This window comes from Mobula hypostoma, chromosome 5 (genome assembly GCF_963921235.1).
Source record: "Mobula hypostoma chromosome 5, sMobHyp1.1, whole genome shotgun sequence".
Taxonomy (NCBI): Eukaryota; Metazoa; Chordata; class Chondrichthyes; order Myliobatiformes; family Myliobatidae; genus Mobula; species Mobula hypostoma.
Window position 1 is genome coordinate 173,019,897 of NC_086101.1, and position 18,954 is coordinate 173,038,850.

At 41.3% G+C, this 18,954-nt stretch overlaps 1 protein-coding gene across 8 annotated transcripts in view; it reads right to left on the reverse strand.

Moving 5' to 3' along the window:
* tenm3 (teneurin transmembrane protein 3) overlaps window positions 1-18,954 on the reverse strand; it is a 2,629,382-nt gene that overhangs the window by 607,819 nt on the left and 2,002,609 nt on the right. For all 8 annotated transcript variants that reach the window (XM_063049436.1, XM_063049434.1, XM_063049437.1 and 5 more), the window contains one exon: window positions 5,270-5,563. In XM_063049436.1, coding sequence (XP_062905506.1) covers window positions 5,270-5,498 — 229 coding nt within the window. In that variant the 5' untranslated portion in view covers window positions 5,499-5,563. The remainder of the gene's footprint in view (window positions 1-5,269; window positions 5,564-18,954) is intronic.

An 18,954-nucleotide genomic window follows, 5' to 3' on the forward strand; every position in this document is an offset into this window, starting at 1 on the left:
ATAACTGAAATACCCCGTCAATAACTCCTCTGTTTCCAGCTAAATTTCTTTCCATTTCTTTCCACTGTGTGAAGCATTCCCCATGATTCTTGGCATTTTCATAAACACTAATCCCTTCAGGTGTTTTCCACTGGTTGAATCCACTTTCCTGCTCCAATGAGGAATGATGGTCTGACCGGGAACAGAGAAGACAACAGATACAAAATGCAGACTTTTTAGAAGGGGAATAGACCAGCTATGAGCGAGTCACTTCCTCACCACAACCATTTCCCAATCTCCTCTTGAACCAAGTTTTGTTCATTGAGCAGTTATTTGTTGGTAGGAAAGGCCCCTCTGGAAGTACTTCAAAACCCAGCTTTATTATTTCTGTTCTCAATGCGTCAGGCAGAATTGCTTTTCCAGTACCCTTGTCGAACTTCAGAAGTCCAATGTCATGCTGTTCAATCACTTCTGGTATGACAGTTCGAGGCTGGTTGACACCATCCAGTTCACTAGGTTCAGTGTCGTCAGGTTCAATCTCGTCAGGTAAAATCTCATCAATAAGCTCGACATCACCACCACCACCATTGTCTTCCCCTCCTGTCATGTCCATGTTTTCTGTGGCAACCTCACTCTTAGTCTCGTCATACTCGGATTTATCTGACTTGACTTCCTCCTCGGCTTGTGATGCATTTGTACTTGATTCACCTTTGGATTCTAACAAACTTGTAGCAGGTGCAGGCGACTCCATGGAACATGTTGAACTACTTGTCCCGGACTTTTCTAAGAAAGGCATGAAGAACTTGCTCGACTTCTTGGCTTCCTCCGCCTCCAACTTTCCTCTCTTCTGTCCTTCATCTCCACTTTCCTTCTTCTTCATGAAGAAATGTTTCATGGTCTTCTTACAGAATGTTCTGAAATAAGGTCGTCCTAATGCTTCTCACCCATGATAATCAAAGACAGATCATACAGCTGAAGAAAATTCTTTCTTCGTTATCTGAGGATGGCTTGTCTGACTTTAATAGAAGCTGTTCAGTGCGCCCCCCCCGCCTTCAAGTGGCGCCCAGGGCATGTGCTATACCTGCCATACCTTAGATACACCACTGTGCCTGTAAGCAGTTTGTATTTTGTTGGATAAACTCTTCTCGGGCTTCCAGCCGGGTACAGGTATTGACTTTCATCAACGTTTCAATGACAAACTCTGTAATCTTCATCAGGGATGATGCCGAGGCATGTTCAGTCCAGTGATATATATACCCCTGTCTTCCGTCCCCCTTGATTGATTAGTCCGCAACCAATCAGGTTTATAATCGAATTTGAGTTCTTCTTAGAGCGAGGCCTTCATCTTTATCAAAGTTCTTTTCCTCACGTTTTATTTCTACTCTGCCATGCCAATGGCTTTTGGGACTGACTGGTGAAGGAAGCCTGATCATGGGGCATTTTACAATGGCCAATTAACCTACTAACTGGTATGTCGTTAGACTGTGAGAGGAAACCAGAGCATCTGGAGAAAACCCAGCGGACATAGGTAGAACACAGGTAAGTTCCTAGCAGGTAGTAGTGGGAATTGAACCCAGGTCGCTGGCATTGTAAAGCATTGTGCTAACCACTACATTACTGTATATAAAAGTTGCTGGTGAACGCAGCAGGCCAGGCAGCATCTCTAGGAAGAGGTACAGTAGACGTTTCAGGCCTGACGAAGGGTCTCGGCCTGAAACGTCGACTGTACCTCTTCCTAGAGATGCTGCCTGGCCTGCTGCATTCACCAGCAACTTTTATGTGTGTTGCTTGAATTTCCAGCATCTGCAGAATTCCTGTTGTTTACATTACTGTATATAATTGATTACAGTGGACATAAAAATGATGAGAGGTATTATCATGACTCACTGTTAAACTGAAGTGAAGATGTGGTTCCTGAGCTAAGCTGTAGCATTAACAACACAGCGTCATTGAGATGAGAGAGTTCAAAGTTCAAAATTCAAAGTAAATTTGATAGTACTACCCTGAGATTCATCTTCTTGCAGGCCTTATCAGTAGAATGAAGAAATAAAATTGAATCAGTGAAAAACTACATACAAAGATTGACAACCAGCCAACGTGTAAAACAAAAAAATAAGTGAATACTGAGAACGAGTTGTAGAGTCCTTGAAAATGAATTCGTAGGTTGTGGAATCAATTCATTGTTGAGGTGAGTGAAGTTATCCACACTGGCTTAGGAGACTGATGGTTGTGAGGTATTAACTGGTGCTGAACCTGATGGTGGGGGGAACTAAAGCTCCTGTACCTTCTTCCTGATTGTAGCAGCAAGAAGAGAATACAGCCTAAATGGTAGGGTGGGGGGGGGGGGGGCCTTGATGAAGGATGCTGCTTTCTTGTGGCAGTGCTCCTTATAGATGTGCTCGATGGTGGTGAGGGCCTTTCCTGTTATGTACTGGGTTATAACCACCACTTTCCCATTGTTGTGCACTGGTGTTCATCAGGACATGAAAAATCACAGATGCTGTGCCATGTATCTTGTGTGCCCATTCCCAGCTTCCAGCTACTTGTGATATACTATACTGTATTTCCTTTCATCTCAAGTAAATGATGCATCTCCAACCCAGTCACAGTTTGAGCAGACTTTCTTAACTCCAGGGCCAGTATACTGGCACAGGGATCAGTACAGTCAGATCATGCTGATCCAGGAGCCAATACAGACAGAGAGGTTAACTCAGGAGTCTGTGCAGGCACAGGGCCCAGTATCAACAGGCCACATTAACCCAAGACAAACCAGGCTTCATACATACCACTCATTGTACTGACCTCTCTCATTAACAAGGCATTTACGTCCACAGAAATGCTGCACATGTAAGGTGATTTTTGCTTTTTGCACCATTCTCTATAAATTCTAGGCAATATTGTGCATGAAAATCCTGGGAAATCAGTAGTTTTTGAAATACTCAAACCAAAATTCATTCCATGGTCAAAGTATATCACATTTTTTCCCTCATTCTGATGTCTGGTCTGAACAACAAGTGAACCTCTTGACTATGTCTGCATGCTTTTATACATTGAGTTGCTGTCACATGATTGGCCGATTGTATATTTGCATTCAGGAGCAATTGTACAGCTGTACCTAATAAAGTGGCTATTGAGTGCGGATTATATCTCCATGATCACCCTGTGACTTCTCTTGATGAAAGATAACAAGTTCTTGGCAAAGGCTGGCAGTGAACAAAAGGGCAATTTCATCTTATTACTTAATAAAATGTGACTTGATTGATTTCATGATGTGTTTTATATGATTTTAGGACCTGAAGTCTTCCAAGACCCGAATTAGTAAACTGTCAGTTGATCTTTGGTTTCAGGAGATTTAAACTTTATGGTTTTAGAAACACTGACACGGTAATTGCCTTTGAATTCACTTGTCTTATGCTGAAAGGTATTTTATTAATAACTGACATTTCATTTCACTAAGATTTCATCTTAATGTTTTTCTACACTAACCTACCACCATTCATTGCGGGAAAGGCTACTCTTAAAGGTTAAAGCAAGTAAAAGCTGGGATTTAGATAAGGAATTGGTTGAAATGAAGAGAGTATTGGATGGTTGATGTATGTAACAGTTCTTGTTAGTAAGAGCCAGCCAAACTATATGGCACAGTTGTAGAACTACCGCTGCTACTTTACAGCACCAGTTAGCCCAGTTCAATCTTGAACTCTGATGCTGTGCATGTCCTCCCTCTGATTACTCAGCTTTTCCACAGTTTCCTCCAATTTCCGAAAGGAACGCACTTGCCTTAGGAGATGGGGCACCATGTTAAAACCTGTACAAAGCACTGGAGAGACCATATTTGCAATACTGTGTGCAATTCTAGTTGCCCAGTCATAGGAAGGAAGCCATTCAGCTGGAAAAGGTGCAGAAAAGATTCACAAGGATGTTCTGGGACGGCTGGGATTGAGTTATGAGGAGAAGATGGACAGCCTGGGACTGTTTTCTCCTGGAGCATGAGAGACTGAGGGATGACCACAAAGAAGTATTTAACATCATGAGAGACATAGAGATGATGAATGGGTAGGGGAGTCTAAAACGAAAGAGCAAAGATTTCAGATGAGAGGGCATAGATTTAAAGGTGATCGGAGAGGTAACTTTTTCACATTGAGGGTGGCAGGTGTATAGAGTGAGTTACCAGAGGAATCTGTAGAGGCAAGTACAACATTTCACAGACATTTAGACAGGCACAAGGATAGGAAAGGTTTAGAGGGATATTGTCCATACATAAGTAGATGAGTTGGGCTTATGGTCTGGTTTCCAAGCTGTATAACTCAATGATATGTGGGTTAGTCAGTTAAAAGGTCATTGTACATTGCAAAGCAGCATACACGAAAGCTGGAAGATATCAGTGGGTCAGGCAGCATCTATGGAGAGGAATAAACAGTTGAAGTACTGGGCCAAGACCCTTCCCATTTTATGGAGGTAGTTAAGCAAATGGGAATATGTGGAGAACAAAGTGGGATAAGAACTGGATTAATGTAAGTGAATGCCTGATGGTCAGCATCGGATTGATTGATTGATTAATTTACTTATTTATTCATTCATTTATTTATTTAGAGATACAACGCGGAGTAGGCCCTTCTGGCCATTCGAGCCATGCTGCCCAGCAACCCCCAATTTAACCTTAGACCAATCATGGGCCAATTTGCAATGATCAATTAGCTTACTAATCGGTACATATTTGAACAGAGAAAGGATCTGGAGAAAACCCACACATTCCATGGGAAGGACATACAGACTCCTTACAGATAACTTCAGAATTGAACTCTGAACTCCGACGCCCCGGGCCGTAATAGCATTGCACGAACCACCATGCCACCACAGCCTGGTGGGCTGAAGCACCAATTTCCATATTGGGTGATGACATGAATACAGCGCACTAAGTACATATCTGGTGAGACTTGTTCAGATTATCTGACAGGAAAGCCTCTTCTCAAATTGAATGTTCTTGAAGTGGCTGTGATAATTTTAGGCTGATTTATTTCTTAATAGGGAGCCAATATAGGATCAACATACAAAGACTCTGTAGTTGAATGGCATTTTGTGAAAGCTAAAAATGGAGGCAGCAAGTTTTGGAAGATCTTAATTTTATGGAGAATGGGGTGGAGTGCTTTGCAATAGCAACATTTCCGGTGCCACCAATAGATAAATTCAAAATTGCCACATTAGGATCTAGTGCATAATCTCTGGGTTCCCAGGGCAGTACCACAGCCACTACAGTACCAAAGCACAAAGTTAATAACAGTCCTCTTCTTACCTGGTCTTGTATACTCATCAGCCTCCCTGTGAACCAGATCTTTGACCCTGTTTCCATACAGGAGCCTGGTGTCGTGATCATAAGCTTTAAGAGTCTCACTGGAGCTGTAAGATTTCTGTGTAGGAACCCGGCAGTCGTCTTTGTCAACTGCAGAACTTGTGTAGCGCTTCTCTTTATCGCGTCTGTTCTTTGTGAGGGAACAGTAGGGCCGACGTTCTTTCACATCCATACTTCAGGCATTATGTGTCCACCCTTACACTGTCTCACTTCAATCTCGTTTCAGCTCAGAAAGACCTGGACAGAACAGAACAAAGAGAAAACCAGCCATTTAAGTATATATCCAGCAACACATACAGGCCAGCAACCAACTTGCTTCCTTTATCAGACTGATTGGCTTGATTTACTGTATGAACAACTAATATTGCAAAGTGGAAATGGCTTTTTAATTGTCTATTATGAGCTGCAATGTCTCTTTGTTCATTTCTGTGGCAGCGCCATCTTCTAGGTGATAAGGATCGGATGAACAATTAACAGGCTATTATTCACAGAGAATACAGTCAAAAATAAGGTTTCACATTTTATTCCAGTTATATTTCCTTAAGTACTCTTTCAACAGAGTAGCCAGTGGAGAGAAATACTTACAGAAAGAGATGATGGGAAGGATATCAAATTATAACCAGTTTGTTCCCAGCAATACCTCTGGAACAAAATGTGATGAAGGGACTGGATAACAATGCTTAGATAAAGAAGAGACAGTGCCGTCCAAACTTCTTTCCAACCCCAACTTTAACCTGAATCCAAATAACCCCAAGTCCAAACAATGTGTCAGCAAAGTCAAAGTAAATTTATTATCGAAGTACACAGAGTATAGGGCTATAAGCTACCTCAGGATTTATTTTCTTGCAGGCATTTACAGGCAAATAAAGAAATACTATAGAATTTATGAAAGCCTACATAAACAAAGACGGACAAACAACCAATGTGCACAAGAAGACAAATTGTGCAAACAAGAAATAAATAATACGGAGAACGTGAGTTGCAGAGGTCTTGAAAGTAGGTTGTGGTATCAGTTTATAGTTGTGGTGGGTGAAGTTATCCGTGCTGGATCAAGAGCCTGATGGTTGTCGGGTCTTTATCCCCAGCCCCGCAAACGGGAATGCCAGGAAGGTGATGAGGTGGAGTGCTTTCAGTTTACACCCTTCATGTGCTCACAGGAAGCCTCTAGTTCTTATAACTCTTGTGCTCAGCTGCTGAAGCAAATCTGTGAGCAAAGGTAACCAGGCATATGGCACCCAACCAGAAGGACCTGGCCCACTGATTAAATGTGCTGCTCATGCTGCCTGCGCACTTGGACTTCCTCTGACTGCGAAGATATAGGCAAGCCAATCCACTGAACCATGGGGCAAAGCAGGCTTGGAGCAGGAACGATGACTCAGCTGTGTACCTTTGGGCTATCATTTGACCTCCAGCCCGTCCTGAATTCTGAGCATGTACAGAAGTTTAAGACTTGTTGAGTCCCAAGTCTTAACTGCCAATAGGTCACCTAGTCATAGATGTTTGTTAACTTGGCCATTACAAGTTAAAGGCCACACATGGATATGTACCAGATGAGCAGATGGCAAGAGACAGTGGGCAAACTAACTGTTCTTGCAGACATAACAACAATGACTACATTGCAACATAATTAATGCCTTGAGATGTTACGGAGAAATGTGATACAGTGAAGTCTTTCAAGTTCTTTACTCCATAATTATACATTCAGTTGGTGGCCATCTTCTGAAGAAAGCTGTCAAATCTTCATTGCAGCCATGATAAATATTATTTTCATCAAGAGCTAAACAACCTCTTGCAGCAATATCACTTATTTTATTTCGGACCTGATATTCTACCTTCAGTTTTCCAGCTAAAGCTCGCTTAAAATTTCCATTGTTCGCCGATTAAAGTGATGGGAGAGATTGAAACATGGAAGCGAATGTGGAAGGTGAGGGCTGACTGCCTGCCTTTTGATCACTGGTGGGATCGCTCTGCTGCTGGAGAGGGGAGACTGTCTTTTAATTGCTGGAGGGTTGCTCTGCACTGGAGAGGGGAGACTGCCTTTTGATCGCTGGTGGGGTCGCTCTGCCACCAGAGAGGGGAGACGGCCCTTTGATCGCTGGTGGAATCGCTCTACTACTGGAGAGAGGAGACTGCCTTTTTAATTGCTAGTGGGATTGCTCTGCCGCTGCAGACGGAAAGGCCTTCTAATGTGCCCAGAGAATAACACCCAGGCTTTCTGCATTTTTGATAAGGACTTGGACTATAGACTTCATTTCTGTCTTACAGTTTTTTATTTTATGTATTTTTTGTGCAGGGGAGGGGGATTTGGGAGTTGATGATCATGCTGCTGTTCTTTTCTTTCTGGGTTTTGTGGCTATTTCATAAGTCGAGGGATAGAGTTTAAGAGTCGCGATGTAATGATGCAGCTCTATAAAACTCTGGTTAGGTCACACTTGGAGTACTGTGTCCAGTTCTAGTCACCTCACTATAGGAAGGATGTGAAAGCATTGGAAAGGGTACAGAGGAGGTTTACCAGGATGCTGCCTGGTTTAAAGAGTATGCATTATGATCAGAGATTAAGGGAGCTAGGGCTTTACTCTTTGGAGAGAAGGGGGACGAGAGGAAACATGATAAAGGTGTACAAGATATTAAGAGGAATAGATAGAGTGGATAGCCAGTGCCTCTTCCCCAGGGCACCACTGCTTAATACAAGAGGACATGGCTTTACGGTAAGAGGTGGGAAGTTCAAGGGGATATTAGAGGAAGGTTTTTTACTCAGAGAGTGGTTGGTGCGTGGAATGCACTGCCTGAGTCAGTGGTGGAGGCAGATACACTAGTGAAGTTTAAGAGACTATTAGACAGGTATATGGAGGAATTTAAGGTGGGGGCTTATATGGGAGGCAGGGTTTGAGGGTTGGCACAACATTGTGGGCTGAAGGGCCTGCAATGTGCTGTACTATTTTATGTTCTATCTGGAGAAGAAGAATATCAGAGTGTATACTTTGATAATAAATGAACCTTTAAACCTTTGAGAAAACACAATATCTGCATTGTAGCAGATAAAGAACAAACCAAAATGGCTGAGAAACTGAGTAAGGGAATTGACACTGTATGAAGTACTTCCAAATAACTAAGTTCCAAGTCAAAAAAAAAGTACAAACAAGAGAAAATTGGCAGATGCTGGAAATCCAAGCAACACACATAAAATGCTGGAGTAACTTAGCAGGCCAGGCAGCATCTATGGAAAAGAGTAAATGATCGACGTTCCGGGCTGAGACGCTTCATCAGGACTGGATAAAAAGAAAGAAAAAAAAATGTACTATGTCTCTCACCCATAGTACTTTCATTCTAAGCTCCACTTTAACCTCTGGGTTGACGGAGCCCAGTCTTACATAGAACCATAGAAACTACGGCACAGAAACAGGCCTTTTGGCCCTTCTTGGCTGTGCCGAACCATTTTCTGCCTAGTCCCACTGACCTGCACACAGACCATATCCCTCCATACACCTCCCATCCATGTATCTGTCCAATTTATTCTTAAATGTTAAAAAAGAACCCGCATTTACCACCTCGTCTGGCAGCTCATTCCACACTCCCACCACTCTCTGTGTGAAGAAGCCCCCCCTCTAATGTTCTCTTTAAACTTTTCCCCCCTCACCCTTAACCCATGTGCTATGGTTTTTTTCTCCCCTTGCCTCAGTGGAAAAAGCCTGCTTGCATCCACTCTATCTATACCCATCATAATTTTATATACCTCTATCAAATCTCCCCTCATTCTTCTACACTCCAGGGAATAAAGTCCTAACCTATTCAACCTTTCTCTGTAACTGAGTTTCTCAAGTCCCAGCAACATCCTTGTAAACCTTCTCTGCACTCTTTCAACCTTATTTATATCCTTCCTGTAGTTTGGTGACCAAAACTGAACACAATACTCCAGATTCGGCCTCACCAATGCCTTATACAACCTCATCATAACATTCCAGCTCTTATACTCAATACTTCGATTAATAAAGGCCAATGTACCAAAAACTCTCTTTACGGCCCTATCTACCTGTGACGCCACTTTTAGGGAATTTTCTATCTGTATTCCCAGATCCCTCTGTTCCACTGCACTCCTCAGTGCCTTACCATTAACCCTGTATGTTCTACCTTGGTTTGTCCTTCCAACGTGCAATACCTCACACTTGTCTGCATTAAACTCCATCTGCCATTTTTCAGCCCATTTTTCCAGCTGGTCCAAGTCCCTCTGCAGGCTCTGAAAACCTTCCTCACTGTCTACTACACCTCCAATCTTTGTATCATCAGCAAATTTGCTGATCCAATTTACCACATTATCATCCAGATCATTGATATAGATGACAAATAACAATGGACCCAGCACTGATCCCTGAGGCACACCACTAGTCACAGGCCTCCACTCGGAGAAGCAATTCTCTACTACCACTCTTTGGCTTCTTCCATTGAGCCAAAGTCTGATCCAATTTACCACCTCTCCATGTATACCTAGTGACTGAATTTTCCTAACTAACCTCCCATGCGGGACCTTGTCAAAGGCCTTGAAGTCCATGCAGACAATATCCACTGCCTTCCCTTCATCCACTTTCCTGATAACCTCCTCGAAAAACTCCAATAGATTGGTCAAACATGACCTACCACGCACAAAGCCATGTTGACTCTCCCTAATAAGTCCCTGTCTATCCAAATGCTTGTAGATCCTGTCTCTTAGTACTCCCTCCAATAACTTACCTACTACCGACGTTAAATTTACCGGCCTATAATTTCCCGGATTACTTTTCGATCCTTTTTTAAACAACGGAACAACATGAGCCACTCTCCAATCCTCCGGCACCTCACCTATAGACAGCGACATTTTAAATATTTCTGCCAGGGCCCCTGCAATTTCAACACCAGTCTCCTTCAAGGTCCAAGGGAACACCCTGTCAGGTCCCGGGGATTTATCCACTTTAGTTTTCCTCAAGACAGCAAGGACCTCCTCCTTTTCAATCTGTACAGTTTCCATGATCTCACTACTTGTTTCCCCTAATTCCATAGACTTCATGCCAGTTTCCTTAGTAAATACAGACGCAAAAAAACAATTTAAGATCTCCCCCATTTCCTTTGGTTCTGCACATAGGCGATCACTCTGATCTTCAAGAGGACCAATTTTATCCCTTACAATCCTTTTGCTCTTAATATACCTGTAAAAGCTCTTTGGATTACATCTGAGATTTTTTTTGTGTATGCTGTTCAAAAAAAAAGTACGTTCAATTCTTTATTATGAAACCAGCAACGATGAGTGACCAAAACTAAATTTATTAATGAAATAAGCGAAATAAACGAAACAAGCAATGTTACATAATAAGTGATAACAGAATAAATGATATTAACAAAGTTAGCAGTCAATAAAAAATACTTACCTTGCTCACTCCTTCTCTAACGAAGCTAACGTCACGAAGGGTGAATACGTGACTATGCTAATTTAATTCTACCATGCGCCAACTCACGTGACAAATTACCGTAATCCATAATAAACCATGCAACACAAAGTACAGTACTGACAGATAGAAAATATATACATGGCTCCTACATGCACGACTTCAATGCCTGTTGCAGAGCCCTGAAATCTGATTATCATGTACCACCCCAGATGTGGAGGGAATTAAGTTGTTCAGTACTCAGCACCCTATGTTTAGGAGTAATTCCAAAGGCTTCAAACAACAGAAATGTGCACTGCATTTTTGTCTTAATGTGCAAAACGTCCTAAAGTGCTTTACAAGGGCATGCCGTGCAAAACAAAATTTCTATGCACAACAGAGCAAATCCTGAGAGGAGGCAAGAAGTTGAGTTCTCAAGAGAAATTTGAAGAGGGGAGGCTTTTATAGAGAATGCTTAAACAACTACAGGCTCTTTCTTCACTGAATAAATACTGGGAGGGTGAAGATGTAGATAGCACCTGAGCTGGGGGAATAAATCAGATTTGATTACATTAGGTGTGTTGAAATTGCTGATATGGAAGGATTGAAAATTTAAATTGATAAGCCAAGTCGATCAGAAGGATGAAAGGTAGTGTGGTGTCTGTTGTAGGAATTGACACACGTGCATCATTTTCAATCAATAAGAAGTTTGTTGAGGATTAATCCTGGGAGGTGACTGAGAAGAACCTTAGCAACATTGAATCTGGCTGAATTAAAGACAAAAGCATGGTGACCATTGTGAGGTATAAGAGGCCTCTGTGAAATTCTCATTGAGTCAAAAGTCATGGAGTCATGATCATTGATGGGTCAGCATGCTACAGAAACATGAGCTGCTATTCTGAATAGATATAAAAGTCTAAGAAATTTTGACAGTAAAGTTAGAGCCGATTTTGCTGCATGGAAGTCTAGAACCAGGGCAAAATCAGCCATATAGGACTATGATGAGAACTTTCATCTTCCAAAGGATGATGAATGTCTTAATTACAAGACTACAGATTCTTGGTTTTTGAGTAACATGTTCTATGTTCTATATGAGTATAGAGGAGAAAAGTTTATTTTCCTTTAAAAAGTTTGAACTTATTTGGTGATCTGACAACAAAGTTGAAGGTCCAAACTTCACCTGTATACTATCTTGAATCCATTTTCTTACAAGCATTTACAGACAAATAAAGGAATACAATAGAATTTATGAAAAACTATACATAATCAAACACTAACAAACAACTAATGTGCAAAAGACAAATCATGCAAATAATAAAATAAATAATACTGAGAGCAAGTGAGTCTATAGGTTGTGGAGACATTTCAGCATTGAGGTCAGTGAAGTTATCCACGCTGATTCAGAGGCCTGATGGTTATAAGATAATAACTTCCTGAACATGGTGGTGTGGGAGCTAAGGCCCCTGTACCCCCTGATCGTAGTACTAAGAAGAGAGCATGGTCTGGATGATGGGGCTCCTTGATGATGGATGCTGCTTTCTTGTGGCAGCCCTACTTGTAGATGTACTCAATAGTGGAGAAGGCCTTTCCTGTGATGGGCTGGGCTGTATGACAATGTTCCCTCCAATTTTTTTTTACAGCTGAATGGACCAACCATTGCTCTGAGCATGAAATTTTTACACGGCCTGAAAACTGAAGGTTTTTTTTGGGGTCTGGGAACGATCAAAAACTTTTCCCATATTATTAAATGGTAATTGCTTATTCACTTTCTGACATTCCGGCTTACGAACCGTTTCATAGGAATGCTCTACCTTCGGATAGCGGGGGAAACCTGTACCTCTGACAGTACAGCACTCCCTACAGTATAACACTAGTTCAAATATCTGCTTAAGTACCTTTTAAATTTGATGAACACTTTTTTTGTCATGACTGCTTTTTTTTAGTTAGTGACTTCCAAAATCTTTCCATCATCTGGGTTTTGGAAGGTTCTCATCAGAGCTCTAAACCCTCAGCTAAGAAAACATCCCAAAGCAGATTTAAAATCCAGGTACAATGGATAATTTCTAATTGGGACATTTCTAATCTTCAAAGTTTAATGTTCTAAGTAAATTTGTTGCCAAAGTACATATATGTCACCATATACAATCCAGAGATTCATTTTCTTGTGGGCATACTCAATAAATCTATAATAGAATAATAACCATAATAGAATCAATGAAAGACCTCACCAACTGGGCATTCAATCAGGGTGCAAAAGACAAACAACTATTGAAATACAAACAGAAAGAAATAATAATAAACAATAAATATCTCGGACAGGAGATGAAGAGTCCTTGAAGGTGAGTCCATAGGTTGTGGGAACATTTCAGTGATGGGACAAGTGAAGTAAAGTGAAGTTATCCCCTTTGGTTCAAGAGTTTAATTGATCAGTGGTAGTAATTGTTCTTGAATCTGGTGGTGTGAGTCTTGGTGCTCCTGTACTTTCCGCTTTATGGCAGCGGTGAGAAGATCTGGGTGGTGGAAGTCCCTGATGATGGATGCTACTTTCCTGCAACAACACTCCGTGTAGATGTGCTTATTGGTGGAGAGGGCTTTACCATAATGGATTGGGCCATATCCCCTACTTTTTATAGTATTTTCCATTGAAGGGCATTGGTGTTTCCATTACAGGGTGTGATGCAGCCACTCAATATATTCTGCACCACACATCTATAGAAGTTTGTCAAAGTTTTAGATGTCACGCCACATCTTCACAAACTTCTAAGGAAGTAGAGGCACTGCAGTGCTTCCTTTGTAACTGCACTTGCATGCTGGGCTCAGGACAGATCTTCTGAAATGGTAATACGTACCGAGGAATTTAAAGTTACTGACTCTCTCCACCTCTGATCCCTTGATGAGGATTGACTCATAGATTTCTGGTTTCCTCCTCGTGAAGTCACTAATCCACTCCTTGGTCTTGCTGACTTGTCTCCTTAGGCAGTCTGTTGGGTCAGGAGTTGACTTGCTTCCAGAGTGATTCAATGGTGGGAGTCTGTTTTACAGCAGCTACCATAGGGATCTGACAGTGAGACCACAGCCTCTACTACTAAATCTATAGTTCCGGTAAAGGTATACTATAACAATAACTATGCAGTAGTTATAGTATACTTTTACTGGAGGAAGCTAGAAGGTTCATCAGGATGAATCCTGGGCTGAAGGGGTTCCCTTATGATAAGAAGTTGAGATTAAGTGTCTACCTCATTCAGCATACTGAAACATTCTGAAAGAGTTTGATGAGGTAGATGCTGAGACTGCTTTGATTTTTATATGTTCTTATGCATCCATTAATCACAGTGGCCCAACTAGGTCCACTATTCTGACACTCAGACAGCTGTGTTCAGGAGGTTCCTTTTTCAAATTTCACTCTCTATGCTTTTAAGATGATCCCCAAGTCTCTCCTTCATCCACTGATGCACTTGCTTGATTGTCTGGTGACTAATTGCACTCAGAAACCCTGCCAGGTGCTGAGCTACCTTGAGGAGGAGAAACCAACAGCAAGAAAGAAAAATTCTCTCCATTACCCCTATTCCTTTCCATGTGGGTATCAGAGAATAAGGACAGCACTTGTCTGAAGCAAGTGACAAAATATAAGACATTCAACGGAAATTTTTCACGTCAGCAACTTCTCTAGGATGAACTGAACTGGAAGTTGACACTTGGGGAAAAGTAGCTTTGTGTGAGTTGGAGTCCAGATCCACCATTAGTCATGATGATGAAGCCTAATATCTTGCTTCCCACTGGAAGCCATCAGTGTCTCCCTCTCACTGCTCCGATGAGCCTGACTAATGATCATTTCAACCTTAGAACTGTGAATATATGTAGCAAGCTGCCATCCGCTCATCATCTGTCTGTCCTGCCAGGCGGCTGCTGGAGAAGGGATATTCAATCCCGAATCACTTAAACCATCACTTGCTGCCATTAAGTTCATCCGTCAGGGACACACAGAACTCAGAGTGAAATAACTCAGAGTGGGGTGCTCTGAAAGCCTTTCAAATGAACAACGTTCTTTGCATCAGGTTACAGTCACAGGCATTGTGCTACCGAGAACAGGTTCTTTAACTACAGTAATTGTTCCCTTCATAAAACATTAAAAGAAGAGCAGGTGATTGAGTGCTACTTTGCCTGCAGCATTGTGTTAAGCTGTTGTATCAATCACTTTTCTACATGAAAAGTTGTTTTGATGCTTACTAGAAAAATAATATTACATTAAATTATAATTCACATTATATCAACTGATTGTATGTTAATGCAAATAGAATTTTTCAAAAACAGTTGTTTTCAAATTAAATGTTTTCTTTTCTTCTCATTATAGGTTTATGGCAGCCCTCCTGGGCTTACATAAGTCTTTAGAAAGGTTTTATGATTTTTTAAAAAATTAAAAATCCATTCCTCTGTTACATTCTTTCTGGTTGTTGGAGAGTTTACTGATTTGGATGATTAAAAAGTCTGTAGTCAAACAAAACATTGTTGAAGGTGAAATCCTAACCCCTCTCACCTCAAGGATCAAAGGTCAGGCCACCCTATGGATGTGTTTAATTTGTATAGTCTTTCCTTGCAATGGGGAGAAGGCTTTTTAAGAATTAAAACTAGGTTTGTAAGGCCATAGATAATAGAGGTCATAGAACCTTATGTCATGGAAACAGGCCCTTTGGTCCAGTGAATACACAACAAACATCAAAAATTCATTTACACCAATCCAACTCTGACCCTATTTCATTCACCCCACATTTCCCTCAATACTCTCAAGATTTTACTATTCACCTGCAAACGAGGGGATATTTACACTGCTCAGTTATGCCTGGGATGTGAGAGGAAACCAGAGCACTCAGGGAAAACCAACACACACCTTGCAAACTCCACACAGAAAAGAAGCATTAAATCCCAGTCACTGGAGCCATGAGACCAGCTAAGTCAAAGTCACTGTGCAATCCCTGGGATGAAAGTTAACATTTGCCATTTTAATCTCCTTTCCTCTTCACCAAGCAGAAGAATGTCACACAACAGATTTTAGCTTTTGAGTTGCTCACAATCTGATCATTGCTGATGTGTCGAAGCTGCTCAGCTACTTTTTTTTAACCAAAGTTAACACTCCTACCTCTGACATTCACAAGAGTAAGTTCCAGGTCACAGTTCACTTTAAAAGGGTGGCCCAGAGGTCAGGGTTAGTGTAACACCAGCGACAGCATGAGTTCAATTCCCGCCACTCTCTGTAAAGAGTTTGTACATTCTCCCTGTGACTTTGTTGGTTTCCTCTGGGTGCTCCAGTCTTCTCCCATTTCCAAAGATGTACTGGTTAAGTTACTTGGTCGTACGGGTATAATTGGCTGGTACGGGCTCATTGGGCCGTAAGGGCCCAAAAATAAAATCTTTATAAGAACTAACAAAGTGGATATTGAGAAACTGTTCCTCCAGCCTGACATTCTTTGAATAAGATAAGTGGTTGGGCAATTTAGACAGTGATGAGAGAAACTGGTATACATAAAATGCTATGAACCTTAGATATTCCCTATACTGGAAAATTAGACCAAATCAAAGGAAGTGGCTCAAAGCAGGAGGGTGGAGCTGATGACAAAGGTAGAAACATATAAATTAGGAGCAGGACTAAGCAATGAGGTCCCTCAAGCCCGCCGTACCACACAGGGAATATACCTTTTTTCAGAGGTGTTCCATGATTTCCTGTCCAAAGGCAACAACTTTGTTTAAGTAGCTAAACACATTTTGGAGCTTCATAGAGAATTAACTAACGAAATCTGATGCAGAATCGCTTCAGGAAATATTAGACCTGATGACCAAAGATTTGGTGTGAAGGAGATCTGCCAAACTGTTAGCTTCCATTTTGCTTCTTTATGATCAATAATTCCTCTGCCTCAGGTCATCATTCACTTTGTCTGTTAATCAGTTAATCAGCCCTGAAACCAATCCTAAACTATTGTGGATCCTGTAGTGTAATGGAGATGTACAGCACTGAAACAGGCCTTAAGCTCCACTATGTCCATGTCCATTAGTTGCTTGCCTACACTAATTCCATTTTGCATTGCTCTGAGTTTGGAAAGGAAAGATATATTACGAAAGTAAACTAGTACTAAATATAAATAAAACATATTGTAAAATATTTTATAATTATATGAAATGGAAATGGGTGACTAAAGTGAACATAGGGTCACTTGGAAGATAAGAAGGGTGAATTAATATTAGACAACGTGGAAATGGCTGAAGCTTTGAATAACTATTATGTGTTGGTTTTCACGGTGGTGGATACATCTAACATCCCAAAGAGAGAAGTGAAAGATATAAGGGGAAGTGAGGACCTCGATACAATAGCCGTAGTGATGAGCAAACTAGGCCTCAAAGTAGACAAGTCCCCTGGTCCTGATGGGATGCATCCCAGGGAAATGAAAGAAATGACAGAAGTTACACCAGATGTGTTTCTGATTATTTACCAAATTCTCTAGACTCTGGACAGGGGGGAATTGAAAGACAGCAAAAGTCAAATCACTTGTTAAGAAGAGAATGTAGGCAAATGTGGGTAACTATAAGCATGTTAGTTTAATATCTGTAGTTGGGAAAATACTTGAAGCTGTCATTGAGGAAGAGATAGCAAAATGTCTGGATAGAAGTGTTCCCATCAGGCAGACACAGCATGCATTCATGAGGGACAGATCCTGTTTGACATATTTACCTGAGTTCTTTAAGGATATAATCAGTGCAGTGAATAGAGGGCAACAGGTTGATGCCGTATATCAGGATTTCTAGAAGGCATTTGATAAGGTACTGCATAAAAGAGTGATCAATAAGATAAAGAAACATGGATTCGGGGGCAATGCATTAGATGACAAGAGGATTGGTTAAGCATTAGAAGACGAGGGGTGAGGATAGATAAGTTTAACTCTGGTTGGCAATCAGTGGTGAGCACAGGGGTCAATGCCTGCCCACAATTACTCACAATATACATGGACAATTTGGAAGATGGGGATCGAGTGTAGTGGATGACACTAAACTGAATGGAAAAACAAGTTGACTAGAGGATATAGGGAGTTTGCAGAGAGATATAGATAGGTTAAATACGTGGACTAGAGTCTGGCAGATGGAGTACGATGTTGGCAAATATGAAGTCATCCACTTTGGAAAGAAGATTAGAAGATCAGATTATTATTTAAATGGTGAAAGATTGCAGAATGCTGTTGTGCAGAGGAACGTGGGAGGACTTGTGCATGAATTGCAGAAAGTTAGTTTGCAAGTGCAACAAGTCATCAAGAAGGAAAATGGAATGTTAGCCTTCGTTGCCAGAGGGATTGAATTTAAGAGCCATGATCTAATTGAATGGCTGAGCAGGTTCAACAGGCCAGATGCCCTACTCCTCCTATTTCTTATGTCTGCATCTTTCTTTCTGGGTGAAAAGCTTACCCCTCAATTCTCCTTTAAAGCTAACCCTCTTGCATTTTTGATACCCCTACTCTGGGAAAACGACTCACTATCTACCTAATCTATGCCTCCACCAGATCACCCCTCAGATGCTTCAGGGAATAAACAAACTGAAGACCTCTAATCTTGGTAACATTCTGGCAAATATTCACTGTACTGTCACCAATCCAACCACATCCCTTAGCAATGAGAACTACACACAATAGAATCTTAGTTATTTCCTCATCCCTCACCTTCCCTTGTTGTTTTCTCCAGCTCTGGATTTGACTAATACTGTATCTGTTAATTGCTCTGACCTGAAATATTAACTCTGTTTCTCTTTCCGCAGATGCAGACTGACCCGCTAAATGTTTTCTGCTCATATTTCAGGTTTGTAATATTTGCATTCCTTTCTTCATTTTCACAGAGACTGTGAAGACATAGTGGCACAGACATCAGTGATGCTGCCTGACAGTTGCAAAGACCTGGGTTCAGAATTGACATCCAATGCTGCACACTCCTGCTGTGAATGCATGGGTTAATCGCAATGTGTTAAGTCATTGAAATTTCACATGGCAAATGTGCAGAGGGCTGATGGCATTGTGATGGGAAAGTACAAATAAAGCAGAATTATACACTTCCGCCTTTGATGCACTAATATTTCTAGAGTGAGACTAGGGGAACAACAGGCACTGGTAAGGGAGGAGATCATTCATCATTATGTGCTGGGTCGTATGAAATGGGTAATCGTGGTCTCATGACCATGATTGTTCTTGGCAAATTTTCCATAAAAGT